At 40.5% G+C, this 15,706-nt stretch overlaps 1 protein-coding gene across 1 annotated transcript; it reads left to right on the forward strand.

Annotated features, from left to right (window-relative positions):
* Positions 1–503: 503 nt before the first annotated feature.
* On the forward strand, positions 504–15,102 carry PPP1R8 (protein phosphatase 1, regulatory subunit 8). Its single transcript, XM_009323217.1, has 7 exons — positions 504–553; positions 2,705–2,765; positions 9,239–9,392; positions 10,023–10,243; positions 10,931–11,075; positions 12,209–12,273; positions 13,279–15,102. The coding sequence occupies exons 1-7, from the start codon at positions 504–506 to the stop codon at positions 13,630–13,632; spliced, it is 1,050 nt and encodes a 349-aa protein (XP_009321492.1). The 3' UTR covers positions 13,633–15,102.
* Positions 15,103–15,706: the final 604 nt, after the last annotated feature.

The following is a 15,706-nucleotide window of genomic DNA, read 5'->3' on the forward strand; positions in this document are numbered from 1 at the left end:
TAAAAGACTTTTCAAGTATTTAACTTCAGCAGCCTAAGCTGCAACTTTGATTTAGTTTGTATCAGAAATGATTTCTGTGAGTTTGTTTTGATGGTATTCTAATCAGTATTTACAGCCTTACTGTATTCAGTGTTTTGCAGACATAGGCAGATAGGGGAAATACTGTCTACAAAGGATTTCCAGTCCGAAAGATGTCAGAAAATAGATAAATTTTTCAAGCACTTTAATTCATAGCTGAAGGCACTATCTTGTGCTGCTGCTGGGCTTTTTTCTGTGTTCAAAATAAAGTTGAAGGTAAAAGCAGAGTAAAATTACAGCAAGGGTGAAACTAAAAGTAGAGGGGGTAATGAAAAATCAGAGATTGTGTATGGCAAAAGATGACCATCAGGCAGGATTCAGTTTACAGAAGAAGAAAGTGGTTGTGCTAGAGCACTTGGGAGCTTTCCTGTGACCTAACAGATACGTTGAGGATGTTGCTAAAATGTTTTTAGGACAGACTGACCATGAGTATCCAGGAAGAGATCACTGAAAAGAAAAGCAGAGGCCAGATTGAGTAAGTAAGTAGACTTGCTTGTAAAGTTAATTTGTTGAAAGGTTTGCCTATTTAGAAGAAAAAAAAAATAGGTGGGGGAAGCAGCTTTTGTTTGATCAAAGTAAGGCAGGCTTTGTGAAAATTATCAAAAGTTGTGTCACAGAGTAACTAGAACTTGGCAATTTCAGTGGAATGGAGGAAAACAAGTTTGCCAGTGCTCAAGGGCGGAAAGAGGAAACACTGAGAAGTGGACATGAATCCGTGAATGAAACCTGTCTTTCAATGACAAATGAGAGCTGAGATCTGAGAGGAGACAGCAATACTCAGGTGTAGCCTGGCTGTATGATCCTAGAGCAACACCTAAGATGAGGCAGTCCCCTAGCTGTACTGGAGTGACTGGAAGAGTCAATCCTTGTAGAACTCATCAGACAGACCGTGTATCTTCTTTGGGAGCATTTTTACTTGCTGATCTCTTCCCGCACCACCGTAATCCTGTTTCTAGGAAGCAGTCACCATTTTAGCAGATTGCCCTGAAGCTTTGCATCCACTGCTTTTGCTGCTGCTGTTTGCTCATCCAAAAGAATAAGAATCAATATCAGCCATATCCATCTTATTTTGTTAGGATGGTACTATCCACAATCTTAGAGAACGGCTTGGTAAGAAAACTTGTGAAAGTCCCAACTGGCATAATCAAGAAGGGCCAGAGAGAGATCTGAGCAGGCTAGTATAATGGATTTGGAGCAAGAATGGAAAATGCTTGTGCAATACTTGAGAAAGAAATGAAGTAGAAATAATAGAGGTCTGTGTTCTTGTGTGAAGTTAGCTAGGAGAGCATGTGTACAGTAACCAGATGACCTGGGGACACAGAAGAAACCTTCAAATTGTAAGGCACATCCCAGAAACGTCATCATCTATATTTAACCCTCTCAACTTCAGTTACAAGCAACCTTTCTTTCTTTCTTCTCCAGCCATGCTGAGAACGTCACTACGCATTGTCACTGTTCTCTTGGCTTGCTCTGCGCAGTGAGCAAAGCAGTAAATGGGAATGTGATCTCCTCTGCAGTTGTTCTTCAGAAAGGCAGCAGCATAGCTGAGAACTGGGTCACTGCTATCACCTAGAAAGTTGGTCCAGCCATGGAGGCAAGCAGCAGTGCTATTATCAGTGAAGAAGTACTAGAGACGCAGATTTTTAGAGATCTGAGCAGAAAAAGATCATTGGCTGTCAAACAGCCGAAGATCCTAGGTAGTGAAGGGCAGCATATTGATACCACAGCGGTGTCCTGGTTTTGAGCACTGCAAATACCAAATATGTTTTTCATGCTGCTAATCCTCATGGGTTCTCCCGCATATTAGTGTTGTTTGGCTGTGCATTGCAAGTCCCACGTGCCTCTGTGCTCCCTTTGCCCAAGTGGGAATAATGCTGTCTGATGAATCTGCTTCACAGGAGGTGAGCAGGGATGGAGCTGTAGAGCTGGGGGAGCCGAGCTGCTTTTTGCTTGAGAACAGCAGGTGGGGGAGGATTGTACTGTTGTAGGGTAGGGGTCCCTCTGCCATCTAATACTGTTGTCTCTTCCATGTTACCTGTGTTGGTAGGAAAGTTTGATTATAGGGTGAGTGTGGAGGAACACTGGCTATTGGCCAATGTTTTTATATTATTCCAGGTGTGTGTGGAGCCCCTTTCAAATTTTTTGCCATTACCAGCCCTAGAGGGGAAGGATGGTAGAAGTTTCCATTCCTCTCAGCAGCTAAGGGTAGAGATCTACTGTTTTGAAGGTAACATGAGAAAACGGAGCCCTTGAGCAAGCCCTTAAGCAAACAGTCCCAGCCTATCCCCTTCTCTAGTTGTTAGCCTCTTCCCCATATCATGTTCTCTTAGGAGTTGCTCTGTTCATTTTGTAAATTAGCTATTTTTGACCTGGAGAAGCAAAGCTTGAAATGCCTCATGTCCTGTTAGCTTAACACTTATTGTTTAAAAAAAAAAAAATCATGTTTTATGTGTTGTCAGAAGGAATCTGCAGGGAGGAAAAGAAAATTATGGGATTTTCTTATTTTCCCCAAAATAATTCTGCTTACATTTGTGTAGTTTTGGTCTGTAGCTCTAATAGACTATTAGCTCTAATAAACTTTTTAATAAATATTTTTATACTGTATTTTCCTTTCTTTATTTTCCAGGGCAGGGAAACCACCACCTGGCTTACATCTGGATGTAGTCAAAGGAGACAAACTCATTGAGGTATGAAAATAGGTTTTGTGTTTATTTGGTGTATCATATACATAGACACCAGCAGTAGAACATTTCCCAGCATTTTCCATGCTTACTCATAAGTATTTCCTTTCTGTCTCTTATTCATTATTTTCAAATTAGTTTGTTTTAGTCTGAAACTTCAGAATGAAGTGAATTTTCCCTTGCCTGTACTCTAAGGCTGTCTCATACTATGCAGTGCTTCCATCAGTTCTCGTCCGATTAGATGCACTGTTTGAAGGGATACAAAACTGCAGTGCTCAGCTAGCAAACAATGACACTTAGATTCCTGAACATTAAACCTGTCCTACTAAGAGAGAGAAAAAAATAAAATGTTTGTAAGGGAAACTCGACACTTTGCAGACCCTTATGTTTTCCAAACTTAATTTTGGACCAAAGTTGACATTTTGTTCCCTACAAGATACTTATACAGGAAGTATCAGACTGCAGCCAGAAGGCATTTTGTCTTTGGAATTTCAGGAGCAGAAACTCGAATAACCTGGGGAAAGAAATCTCAAATACAAAAGAGTAAGAGTAAAAACTCTTCACTTTGTACTGCTTGTTTGAGATACTTGTCTGGTCAGTTTATTTTTTATTTTGTTTTACAGTAAGTTTAACTAGGCATCCTGTATCTTACAGGATTGTTGCCCTGTCCTACAGTATGAAATACAGTATGATTTTTTTTCATCCCATGTTCTAGATCTGTGAGCAGTGTTGTAATTAGCACAGATACAATGAGTTATTTTTATTACAGCAAAGGAATTTGTCTGATATACACCACCTCATTCTCTATTTCATATTTTGTCTTATATCACACTAAAAGTAGTAAATAAAAAAAAAGGCTCTTCAACATGGTTGACAGAGAGGACCAAAGCCAGTGAATGTATTTTAGCTGTGGAGAGACTCCTAACTTGCAATTGACAGAAACAGAGAAATGTTTCAGGGCAGCAAAAGTTTGCAAACTTGAGCCAACTTTTCTGAACAGAAACTTGGAAAATTAAGAACTCAGTGTTAGATCAAGAAAGATTTAGGTAGCTTAAAATCTTGGCTGGTTTTTAATGTATGCTACCAGAGGAGCATCAGACAGTATTAAGTGTTCCTTCTGGTGTCTAGCAGGAAAGATTTACTGTTTAGAATTTGGTTAAGTTACCGGAATATGCTTTGCATAGGAAAGCAGATAGAGATGTCACAAATAGGTATCTCACAAATAAACTTGTGTTTTCCCAGGCCAGAAACCAGTAAAATGAGCCTTTTCTTTATAGTCCATTACTGTTGGTTTTACAGACTGTTTTGAGAGAGTACTCTTACTCTGGATTTAAAGACACAGAAAATTGGCAAAGCCAGTCTTGACCTAAAAGAGATCTTTGCTCAGCCTTAATTTGAAAGAAATGAGATACTAACACATGCTTACTGCATCTTTGGAGTAGCTCATTAGTTCAAGACATGGCTGAGTAGGTTCATACCCGCTACTCGGACTACGCTGGAGCTATCCTTCACTGGCTCTTTCTAGACACTATAGCTTTCAAACCCTTTGCATTGCTCTTACCTCCACATTTCTTCCCGTGGACCATGTATTCTGCTTCTCATGGTACTGTTACATGTTCAGAATCATTTCCAGAGATCAGAGAGCTGTAGTAGGACTGCTTCTCAGCTCAGTCTTCTCACTGCCATCCTAGCAGCAGCATCTGGGGTAAGGATTGTACTTGGCACTGGGTTTTCCAGAATTTCTTTCAGGCCATGTAATGAGATTCAGTGAGCAAAGCCAAATGGCAGTGACTTTGGGGTTTTTGGTATGTGGCAGGTGGCCAAACATAATGCAGCCTTCCCACCTGAGAGACTTTTTCTATGAGATGAGTTTTTTCTTGTCATGTTTCTTTTGGATTTTTGAGCGTGGAGAGAGAGCTTTAGGATGAAAGAGTTTATATGGAGCTCTCTGCTGAATTAATCCTCAGGTGCTAGGCAAATGTCTATCATGGGAGTCCTGGTCAGGACTGAAAAAAAAAAAAAAAACCAGCAAAATGCCATATGGAAACTGAGGATGCACCATTGGTTTTGGCAATGCATGAGCAAATTTGGTGTTGATAACTTGACAGTCAGGAATATCGTCCTGGTGGTGTCAGACTCTGAGGCTGTGCTGCCCAAAGCTTTTGGACCTACAAGAGGCCTACAAGTTGGCTTTGTAAGCCTGGGGTCTCTGTCTGCATTGGGAAAGTGGGTGGTACAAACATCCTGATTCCCTCTTCCTACCATCAACTCTCTTGATAACCTAAAAGAGGTTCTTTTTGCTGTTGTGCAGAGCACTGTTAACAGCCATTGCTAGTCCGCTATGCAAGTACTCCAAGGTTCAGTAGAGGATGTGATCACACAGAGGTTACAGAATGACTGTAGAATTTGTGTGTTACCTCCTGAATATCTGATGTTGGCTATCGATGGTACTGAGATCAGTGAGGTACAGCTTGCCTGCCGTTCAGTGTATAATATGTGTGCTGGATGCTGTGGCAAGCGGTGACCAGGCGCAGGCACCTATGTGTGTAGCACAGAGGTCTGGCTTGGTATCATACTTCTGTCTGCCGAAGTAAGAATCAGAAGAGCTGGCTTGGTGGGGAAGTCCTAGCAGACTGTTCCATGTAGCGTGCATGCCTGCTTGTATGGTTGCTTTGTGGCATTGCACACTGCATACAGGTGATGACTTAAGTCCTCTAGGCTGTGGTGGTTACATGAGACAATGTTCTGTGTGTATGTATGGGAACTGTGCAACAAATTCACAGCATTTGAATGTGATCCGTTTCCCTTTTTGGTACATATGGCAAATAGTTTTTCAGTTTTGTGTCTTATGGTAGACAGCAAGAAAAAATATTCTTAAATCTTGTGGATTACTGAGCACTTGATACTAACCGAGCCATCCGTATCCCAGGTCTTGTGCAGAGATCTGAGGTACATCTTGTGATTGCTGGGTCTGAAAAGTGCAACATTAAAACAAGCCATGAAGTGTTTAAGCTCAGTGTATAAAGGATAACACTGGGTTATAACTCAGAGGCACAGAAAATTTTGGAAACATCATCTTGAAGTAAAGGCAATAAAATTATTTTCTCTGTTGATGATTTGTTGCAATATTTTCAATTTATGAATTCATTTGTGTCTTTGCAAAATCTCTTTAAATGCTGTCAAGTCAGAATGGTATTGTTTTGTGAGTAACGACTGCAAATGAAAACTTACGGGACATTTCCTTTGGTTTCAGTTGTGGACAAGAATGAGAAATTGTTGGACCGATTTTTATGGTACTTGAAATGGTGAGATAACTGCTTGCGGAGCCGAGCACTGAAATGTGGAGTAATGAATCAGCTTCTAAAGATCCACTTGTTTGTATCAGAGTTGTGTTTACATAGGATTTTTTTTCAAATACATGAGAATAAAAGGAAAAGTTAGTGCTGGTCTTTCTTACAAAGTGGAATCAGAATTCATTAGTACAAAGGTACTGAATTTGGGGAGACTCAGGGTGCTGAACTGAATGAGTAACGTATTGCGTAATATTGGACATAAATCCATTGCTATGAGGTTGAATCCCCGGAAAAGCTAACCAGCATTTCTCGAAAGATGTATTGCAACAAACACTATGGTATTAACCAGATCAATAGCTGGATGAAACAACTGTAATCGTAAGGGAAAATATCAGTGAGACTGATGGAATGATATGTGTTGATTAAGGCTTGCAGGGAAAAGTGTAACAAAAGTATGCTGGCGTGAAGAATGTACAGGGAAGAGATTGACTGATCTTTTTACAGGTGGAATTGAAAAAAAAAAAAGTGAAATAATACTCAACCGGAAAGGACTGAGGAACCATGTACTAGTTTAAGCTGTTTATCAGTAGCTTATACTTTCTGGTTAATTCTGAGGGAAGAGTCTTGTGAAAACCAGCATTTGTAAAGAGACAGAAAGTGATAATAAAGTAGCCAGGTGAGAGCAGAATCCAGTAGGCTGTTTCAGTATATTGATTTCTCAGTTTTTTTATCTGAATTTTACTGAGACTTCGAGGTATGCTATGCCCCGCCAGACACAAATAGATTCGGAGGAGACGCCTGCATGTTTTGAATGTCCCAACTGGAGGGAAATTATTTGCATTTTGCATTTGCACCTCATTTGTCACCAGATAATGTGACATGTAATGTCACATGTAATGACATGTAATGTAAGGTGAATTGCTAATTAAGCTGTGATTCCTGTCTTATCAAATGAGACGTGGACTTACAAAGGTGATTTTTTTTGTAGTTAAAGTATTGGTGCTCTTGTGGATTTTCTGCCAGCCTATGTATCACTGAGGGTACTGATGAAGTTGTCATTCTATCTAACCATTTGTTTTCCCAGAACTTCTTGAAATTTAATATCTTGTAGTGCTGGTTGAAATTGGCCAGTTGGTTGAGAAGTTATTTGGTTTGGTAGTGGGTGTCGGAAGCTGATGGATATGCTCGCAGCTTGATCACCTAAATCTTGTTATTTTAAGAAGGCAGGCCAAAATATATGTCAGTAGATTTCACAAAGCATTTATTCTCATGAAATCATGCTTAAAATGTATACCTTGAGTTAGTTGGGAATAAGACATTAGCAGATTATTACCTAAGGGACCAATTAATTGTAAAGTCGTCATGATGTATACTAGTATGGAGCTGAGTTGTTCAATTAATTCTTCTAGTGACCTAAAAGAGAGAATAAACATACAGAGATAAATTAAGTACTTATTACTGAATACGTGATTATGAGAACTTGCAGCATGGGGGCTGACAAATGTTCAGCAGAACAATGAGAAATCCAACCTACAAAACGTAGTACGCATCTGGGGGGAAAAATCTGAAAAAAAATCAGTGGGGAAGTGGCATCCAAATGTAGCAGTGCTAAAAGCCTTCAAGTTCATAATTGGTGGGCAGGTAAATAGATGTAACTTTGCAAGGTGATTTGTAGTAGAAAATGAAGTCCATGTGATTTTTATGCTTGCAGATAAGGCAGAGGGATATAAGTACTAAGCTCTCTCCTTACTTCCTGTATGACTTGGTAGTGCCACAGAGTAAGTAACTGTCTAGGTGCTTATTGTGTCAGTCTTTCTGATAGCTCAAAAAAACCTACTCTGATATGTTAGCTCTTTCTAGCTGAGCATGTGGTTTATACAGCTGGCAAAACTGAGGAGCAAACAACTGATTGACAGGAATGCTGCTGCCAGGAAGGGAGGTCCTTCCTCATCACACAGTCCTGGTGCATATAATCCATTGCTTCACTAGAGCCAGCTGGGATACGCATCTGGCTGAAGGCAAACTGATTCAGTCCACTAAAACTGTAGTAGACTAATGCAGCAAAAAATGCTTTGCAAGCTGAAAACTTTGCTCAGATGTGTGGCAGTGCAGTTGAGGAGAGGATTGTGTAGCTGGGAATGGAAGGAGGGAGAGGGGAGAAATCCTTGTGCTCTAGCAGGCAAAATGTTAATTCAGCTCAGACCATCTCATGAAAGCAATGCTTTCCTGAAGCAAAAGATCTGGGTTTTTTTCTTATGGAAAATGTATCATCAGCATTCTCTTGATCATGCTATTGAAACACTGTGTGGGCTTTGGTAAATGTTTCAAAAAGCAGGAGAAGCCATCTGTTAACAAATCTGTAATGCATTGCCAGCCTTTGACTTGTGCAGCTGGAAGCACGAAAACAGAGGTTAGATTAAGATCTTGGGATGCAGTGAGAAAGGAGGCTGCTCTGCTTAGGTACTTCAGCATTTAGGCATAAGGAGTTCAACAACATTGTCTGTTAATAGAAATATGCTGTGTACAGTGTAGGACTGTGTCAATGTGTTCCTTTGTTTTTCAGAGATGGTTCATGTAACTGGTATTACAGTATGTAAGATCTTGTTTGAAGAAGGGATTAGAACTAGGATGAATTAAGAAGAAATGCCTAAAATTAATGGCTTACTTGAATAGACTAATATGGATTCATATCACAGTACATATTCAGTATAGTTTTACATCTTTATTATAAAGGTCTGAAATCTCCTCTATGTCCATTTCTATACAGAAATATAATGTTGATGTTCTGTATCGGACTGGAGATCATTTAGCATAGATTCCTGGCTTAGACAAGGTCCAAGGTCATCTGCCTCGAGGAATGCGTAAAAACCACTGGGAGCAGATGTGAGAGAGAATCTGTTGTATGAGAGTCTCATGCTTTGAAGAGTTATTGTCCTTCCCAGGCTGTCTTATATTGGCTGTTAAAGAAGGGAATAACTGGGACTCTTCCATGTTCAGCTGTTCTGATTTTACAAAGAGAAGATTTGAGTTTCTGTATGAACAGTGTCAGAAAAAACTGAAACATTGATTAGACATTGATGCTTTATTTTCAATTTGCTCTGTTTATTCATGTTCTTGAATTTTTTCAGGAAGATCCAAAAGATTATAGGCGTCTAATATGCTTCTCTGTTTGATATTCTACCTCAGAAACTCATCATTGATGAGAAGAAATACTATCTCTTTGGGAGAAATCCTGATCTGTGCGATTTTACCATTGACCACCAGTCTTGCTCTCGGGTCCATGCTGCCTTGGTCTATCACAAACATCTCAAGAGGGTTTTCCTCATAGATCTAAACAGCAGTAAGTAGTGTGACATTTAACCAGATAGAAGTATGATATTTCAGTGCTTAAACACTTCTGAATCTGAGACACTTTCTCCTTTTTTTGTTGTTTGCACTGTGTGGATAGATGACTATAACCTGAATTAGCATCCTAGTGAAAGATTGGCAAGGGTTAGGAGCAAAGGAGTGTTTGCTGCAGTCAGCTTACATCTGCTTCACTTGGTGTTTAAAACAACATTTCTAGACTCTTAAGAGGCTACGGGTGAGGAGGAAAGTGACTTGGCCTTCCCTTCACAATTTTAATGAAGCTTTCTCTTCTGAGGGTGGTTTCCCAAGATCTAAAACCTGACATACTGCTTTATCCACTGAGGGAATGATTGCAGACATGGTACATTGGGACCTACAAGAATCCAGAAAGTAAATGGTGTTTGTCATCTATTTCCATGACTTTTTGAGGACTTCTGATGTGTGTTATCTTAGTTTGTGAGATGGTAGGTAAAATGTACATAGCTAATGTTTTCAGCAGTACCTCAGTGACTTGTATCTCAGAGCAACCATGTACAGTTACTGAACTTCTCAAGACTTGAACTCAAATACGGTGAGCCAAAGCTGATGACTAACAGACTATTTTGTATTTTGATGTTCTCAGCACATGGCACATTCTTGGGTCATATCCGTTTGGAACCTCACAAACCCCAACAGATACCCATTGACTCCACGGTTTCATTTGGCGCTTCAACACGGGCATACACTCTGCGAGAGAAGCCTCAGACACTGCCATCAGCCGTTAAAGGAGATGAGAAGATGGGCGGTGAAGATGAAGAGCTCAAGGGCTTGCTGGGCCTGCCAGAGGAGGAGACAGAGCTTGACGTGAGTATGATGGCACAGTGTACCTAGATGGCATTTCCAGCTAAACAGATTGCATTCCCTACTTGTTTGCTTAGGTTCGGGTTCTTAATTTCTTGGCCTTGAAGATAGTCTGATGTGTCATCTGCTGGCAGATACAAACAAACCATCTCATTCTGCCATGATAAGCCTGTGATCATGCTGCTTCCCAGAATCAGCGACCTAATAATCCTACTATTCCAATGGTCTCCTCACAAAGGCTTGCCAGGGAGTATGTGCTCCCCAATTAACATTACCCCAGGTCACGGGTGATTTCCCACACTGTTCCCCACTGCCAGATAACAGTGAATGCTGCCCTGTTTCCTACAGTTAGCTAGTGAAGAGGGAGAAAGCAGTGTGTGTGACATTCACAGGGTTGTTGAGGTTGGAAGGGACCTCTCAGGATCATCTAGTCCAGCCCCCCTGCTCAAGCAGGGTCAGCTGGAGCAGGTTGCCCAGGATCATGCTCAGTCAAGTTCTAAATATCTCTGCAGACAGACTCCACAACCTCTCTGGGCAACCTATTGCAGCACTGGAGCACTCTTTCTTCCTAGGGGTCTAGAGCTGAAGCTAAACACTGTGCTGTGGTCTTTTGATATGCACAATCACATGATTAAATCACACTTCATACACTAGTTGCTTAAACTATTTTGTCTCCAAATTTGTCATTAGAACCTGACAGAGTTTAATACAGCCCACAACAAAAGAATTTCCACACTAACCATTGAGGAAGGGAACTTGGATATTCAAAGACCAAAGAGAAAACGGAAGAACTCCAGAGTGACATTCAGTGATGATGATGAAATCATCAATCCGGGTAAGTAGTTTGCTTTAATCTTTAGTTGATGTCTTTAAGACCCTCTTTCCAGTATTCTCATAGGGATTCCTCATGGCTGCATATGGATAAGGAGAACAGAAATTTGGCAGTCAATATTGGAGATCTGCTATTTCAGAGAAGCTGCCACATTTCTCACTTAAGTCTTTGACCTCTCTCTGTTTCTTCTCTTCTACCTGTAAAATAACTGCATGATTTGACCAGGACGGGGATATTGCACTCAGCTTCATTCTTCAAAATTCTGTCAGATGTTGGAAGGATCTCATGGGTCCAAAGGAGGAAAGTGTTTTAAATGTTTTGCCTTCTTTAGAATCTCTAAACGGGAGCTGAACTTGTTTGTTTTTCATCTGTCCCTTAACGCTTTCCTTACCTGTTGCCCAATGGATATTTGTCTTAAGCTCAGAGACGAAATGATGCTTCGGAAGATGTATCCATTTCCTAATTAGTCATTTTTCTCCCTTAGCTGTTTTATATTGATGGCACTCCTATTGATGATATTTTATATGGATAATATTCCTATTAATAAGAGTAGCTTATTAATGAGTATGCATTTTAAAACATAGTCTGGAGCTAGTTTCATTTGGCAGCGTATACCACCCAGAATAACTATTTTGATTTATAAGGTTGTCCAATTTAGTGCTCAGAACATCCTAATGTAAGCAGTCATTCACATTACAAAAAAAGGTAATTTTTTTAGACTTTCAGAGACTCTACATTGAATTCTTCTGACTCCTCCTTCAAGGTCCCCCAAGGACTTTTGGGGCTAGCTGTTGTGCCTTTGAGCACGTGCAATGCCTTGTCAGCAGCAGCTTTCAGCCCAGAGCTCCAGTCTGTCCGATCAGTGCAAAGTGGCCATCCATCTGTCCCCTTTCCCCATTCTCCATTTGAGTGGAAGACTTTCTTACCAGAATATCTGATGAGCTCACCTTGAGACAAAGCCACTAGGTGTCCCCTTAGCTCCTCTATTTGGGAGTGCTTGTGCTTACTGAGAGCTACTAGAGCGCTGGCTTTGAGAAGGTCCATGTACCAATTCTTCATATAGGTTCCTTTACCTGACAGATGTTATATCTTTTCCTGTATTCTTACTGAAAGCTTCACTGTTCTTGTCTTTACAGAGGATGTGGACCCTTCTGTTGGGCGTTTCAGGAACATGGTACAGACAGCAGTAGTCCCTGTTAAGGTACAGAGTAACTCCCAGCTTTCTAATTATTAATACATTACATTAATGAACTCACTTTATGAATTGCACCTTAGAAACATAATGTTCTATGGTGAAAAGTGTTTTATTGTTAAGCAAAAGTCATGTTCATGTTTCACAATTGTCTTTTTTTAGCAGATTTGACCATTTCCTTTCAAATCCAGCTTTAGCTCTTTAATAACACATGGGATCAATGGCAATTTTTTTTCCTCCCAAAAAGAAACACTTTCCAGAAATTCAGTATGGTAGTTCTAGGCATCAGTTAAAATTGTGGGAAGTGTGGAAAATAAAAAGTAAACACAAGAGGTTGTTTGTTTAAATACTGGAAGTGCTAAAGATTTCATAAGGTTGTCTACTAGATCTAGCAGGGCTTAGACTTTGCTCCAAGATGAGTGTGGTGGCAGTGCTATATTTAATTTGAGTATGTTAGGAGTAGAGAAGATTTGCAAAACTTTAGGGTAGCTAAGCAACAGTATAATAGCAATTTTGCTTGTTGCTGGTATAAGCTAAATAATGTATGTGGAAAAGGATAATTCTACATAAACCCCAGACTGCATGACAAGATTCAAATGCACAAGAGCAGGCAAAATCACCCAGGTGATCTAGAAGTTGCAGTTTCTTACTGCGGGGGGAAGGAGGGTCTGCGTTACTGACTGAAGACCTACTTGGTCTTGCGTTCAGGAGAAGCTCAAGACTGGCAAGCATGTACAGGAGGTAAAGAGGTGCTCAGACCTGATCTAAGTTAAACCTGAGCTTCAACTTCTGTCACCCCTTCCTGCATTGTGCACCTTTAAGAGTTTATTATTAAGTGGTTTTCAAGGAAACCCAAAAGAAATCTTCTGGGACAAAGACTGGGACATGGTCTGTAACCACTTTATATGTGGCTGGTCTAGGTGCCTTTTTGGGGTAAATGACATTGGCATCCAGTTTAAATAGCTTGCTTTTTTCTTGTATTTTGAATAATTCTTTAAATACTTCCATCTACAGAAAAAACGGTTGGAGAATCCAGGCTCATTGACCACAGATGATTCTGCATCACGACGTATGCAAAACTTTCCCTATAGTGGAGGATTATATGGTGGTTTACCTCCAACTCACAATGAGGCAGGTTCCCAATCGCATGGCGTCCATGGGACAGCACTCATTGGTGGTCTGCCAATGCCCTACCCCAATCTTGCCCCAGATGTGGACTTGACTCCTGTTGTGCCCTCAACAGTTAACATGAACCCAGCTCCAAACCCTGCTGTCTTTAATCCTGAAGCTGTGAATGAACCCAAGAAGAAGAAATATGCAAAGGAGGCATGGCCGGGCAAGAAGCCGACCCCTTCCCTACTGATCTGAGTTGGGTTTTGTTGCAGGAGGGAGGGTGGGTAGGGAGGGAGGGTGGGTGGGAGTTACGAACTCCAGAAACTGTTTATGTGCAGTATCGTCTTTTTAAAATTTCAATGTCCTAACCAGATGTAATACCAAGATTGGAGAAGTGAAATATTCTTTAAAGATCTGTCTTCAAATGTTTTTATATGTCTGTTTAAAAGAAAAAAAAAAATACAGCTCCCATCTCCTTTTGAACCAAAATATCTGGCAGCCTTTTCTTAGCCATTACTGTCCCCAGAGGTCTTTACTCTGAATTTTGATCCATAAGTTGAAGGGGCAGAGTCATGCAATTTAACTATCATTTATGGCATGACCCTGCAAATTCGTGTATTTAGGTGTCGTGCTTACTATGAGTAATGTTGTTCCTGCTGGACTTGCTCATAGCAGGTCAGCTCTATCAGAAGTAAATGTTTGTGGGGCCAAGCCTTTCAGAAATCCCATTGGTATGAGTTCTAAAACTTGCAAAATACAGGTCAGCTTTTATTTTTTACATTTTCAAAACCCCACCAACGTGGGGCATTATCTTTTTGTTTCGTTTTGTTTGGCTACAGCTTGTTTTGATTTCCACCTAAAACACTACAGCATCCCATTAGTTCATGAGAACGTGGAGTTGAGATGGATGACAAATGGGTAGGCTTCCTTAGCTGAGGTCCAGTATTGTACGATGGAGTGCTGTGTGGATGGATGAAGGGGTGTGCACGTGGATGGATCTGAGCTTGTGTTGGTGCTAGTGGCAGCATACAAGCACGGCAAGCCGAGGACGGTTTGACTGGTGGATAGGCACTATCTACACTGTACAAACAATAAACAGCAAAGTAGAGTTGACTGACTCTCCTGTGATAACTTAGGGTGAAGTTAACACAGAGGAGAACAGTTTCTTTTAAACTTGGTGCCCTTTTAACTTAAAAAGTTTCATTTTTATTTGCAAATGGAACTTGTGAGCTTGGAGTATATGTGAGATGCGACAAGACACACACAAAAATGAGCAGCCATCAGCACTGTCAGAGGACTTGCATGTTTAACAACTAAAACCACAATCTGCACACTATTCTGGCTGCTAGTTACAGTGGGTGAGAGTTGAGTGCTGCTTAAAGCTAGAATATGAATTGTCAGTAGAGAATCTGCCTTGCCTTGAATAAAGCAGTGCACAAATTGGTTTCATAATATTACATTTTTTAACTACTTCATCACTTTCTCCCATTGAATAAAATGAGAAGCTTGATTTGGATTGTTGCTGTAGCCCTTCAAATCCTCGGTTTTAGATTTCAAAATCTGATTCACATGTATTCAGACACTATGTCTTCACTTTATACAAGGTATGGCCAGAGCTCTGTTTTTCGTAAGTTTACTCTGGATTTTTTTACATTCTATAATGCAGTTCAGCTACATAGTCACATTCCTTTGTTGTTTGGGGGATTTCTCCAGGAAATGTGCAGTAAAATGACAGTAGTATACCCAGCTGTTCATTGTGTACAGTACTGTAGCTACCTGGCTAAGTAGGTTTGTGGAAATCTGATGGCTGCTGGAGCAGTGCTGTGTTATAGCGCATCTGGCGTGCTGTATGCACTAGACCTGTTTTGGACAGATGCTCCAAAATCAGTGTGACTTCTGCGTCTGCAGAGTGATTGCTTCTATCATGTTGTTGAGGTAAAAATGAGTTAGTAGCTACCCCACTTACAAGAGCGATGGCTTTAGAGACTGGTTTGTTCCCCTCCCCGCACCATCATATCTAGCTCAAACTATTATATGGATGAATACAGTACCTTCTCCATGATGTAGTTGTGCCGCTCTGTGTTTAGTTGCTATTGAATATGATTCAGTCCTCAGGCATTCTGCTTCCAAACACTCCATGCTGACTTTTAAAATCTTTCTCCCTTTATTTTTAGTTTTGCTTCTTTCTGGTGCGTAGAATTTTCTTCTTCCAGCCAGTCTGCTTTATGAAGGCAACTCTTTAGGGTAAGACTAGTTAGGGCAAGTAAAAGTTGAACAGCTTTTGTTCTTCTTTTATTTCTGTTTTGGGGTTGGGGTGGGGGGTTTTTTG

This window comes from Pygoscelis adeliae, unplaced genomic scaffold (genome assembly GCF_000699105.1).
Source record: "Pygoscelis adeliae isolate BGI_AS28 unplaced genomic scaffold, ASM69910v1 Scaffold495, whole genome shotgun sequence".
NCBI lineage: Eukaryota > Metazoa > Chordata > Aves > Sphenisciformes > Spheniscidae > Pygoscelis > Pygoscelis adeliae.

What these genes read in the sequence shown, in the direction of transcription:
- PPP1R8 (XM_009323217.1), top strand. Translation starts at nt 504, where the DNA reads ATGAGTATCCAGGAAGAGATCACTGAAAAGAAAAGCAGAGGCCAGATT. An exon ending in AAAAGCAGAGGCCAGATTGA is followed by an intron (nt 554 to 2,704) that starts GTAAGTAAGTAG and finishes TTTATTTTCCAG; the next exon opens with GGCAGGGAAACCACCACCTG. An exon ending in AAGGAGACAAACTCATTGAG is followed by an intron (nt 2,766 to 9,238) that starts GTATGAAAATAG and finishes ATTCTACCTCAG; the next exon opens with AAACTCATCATTGATGAGAA.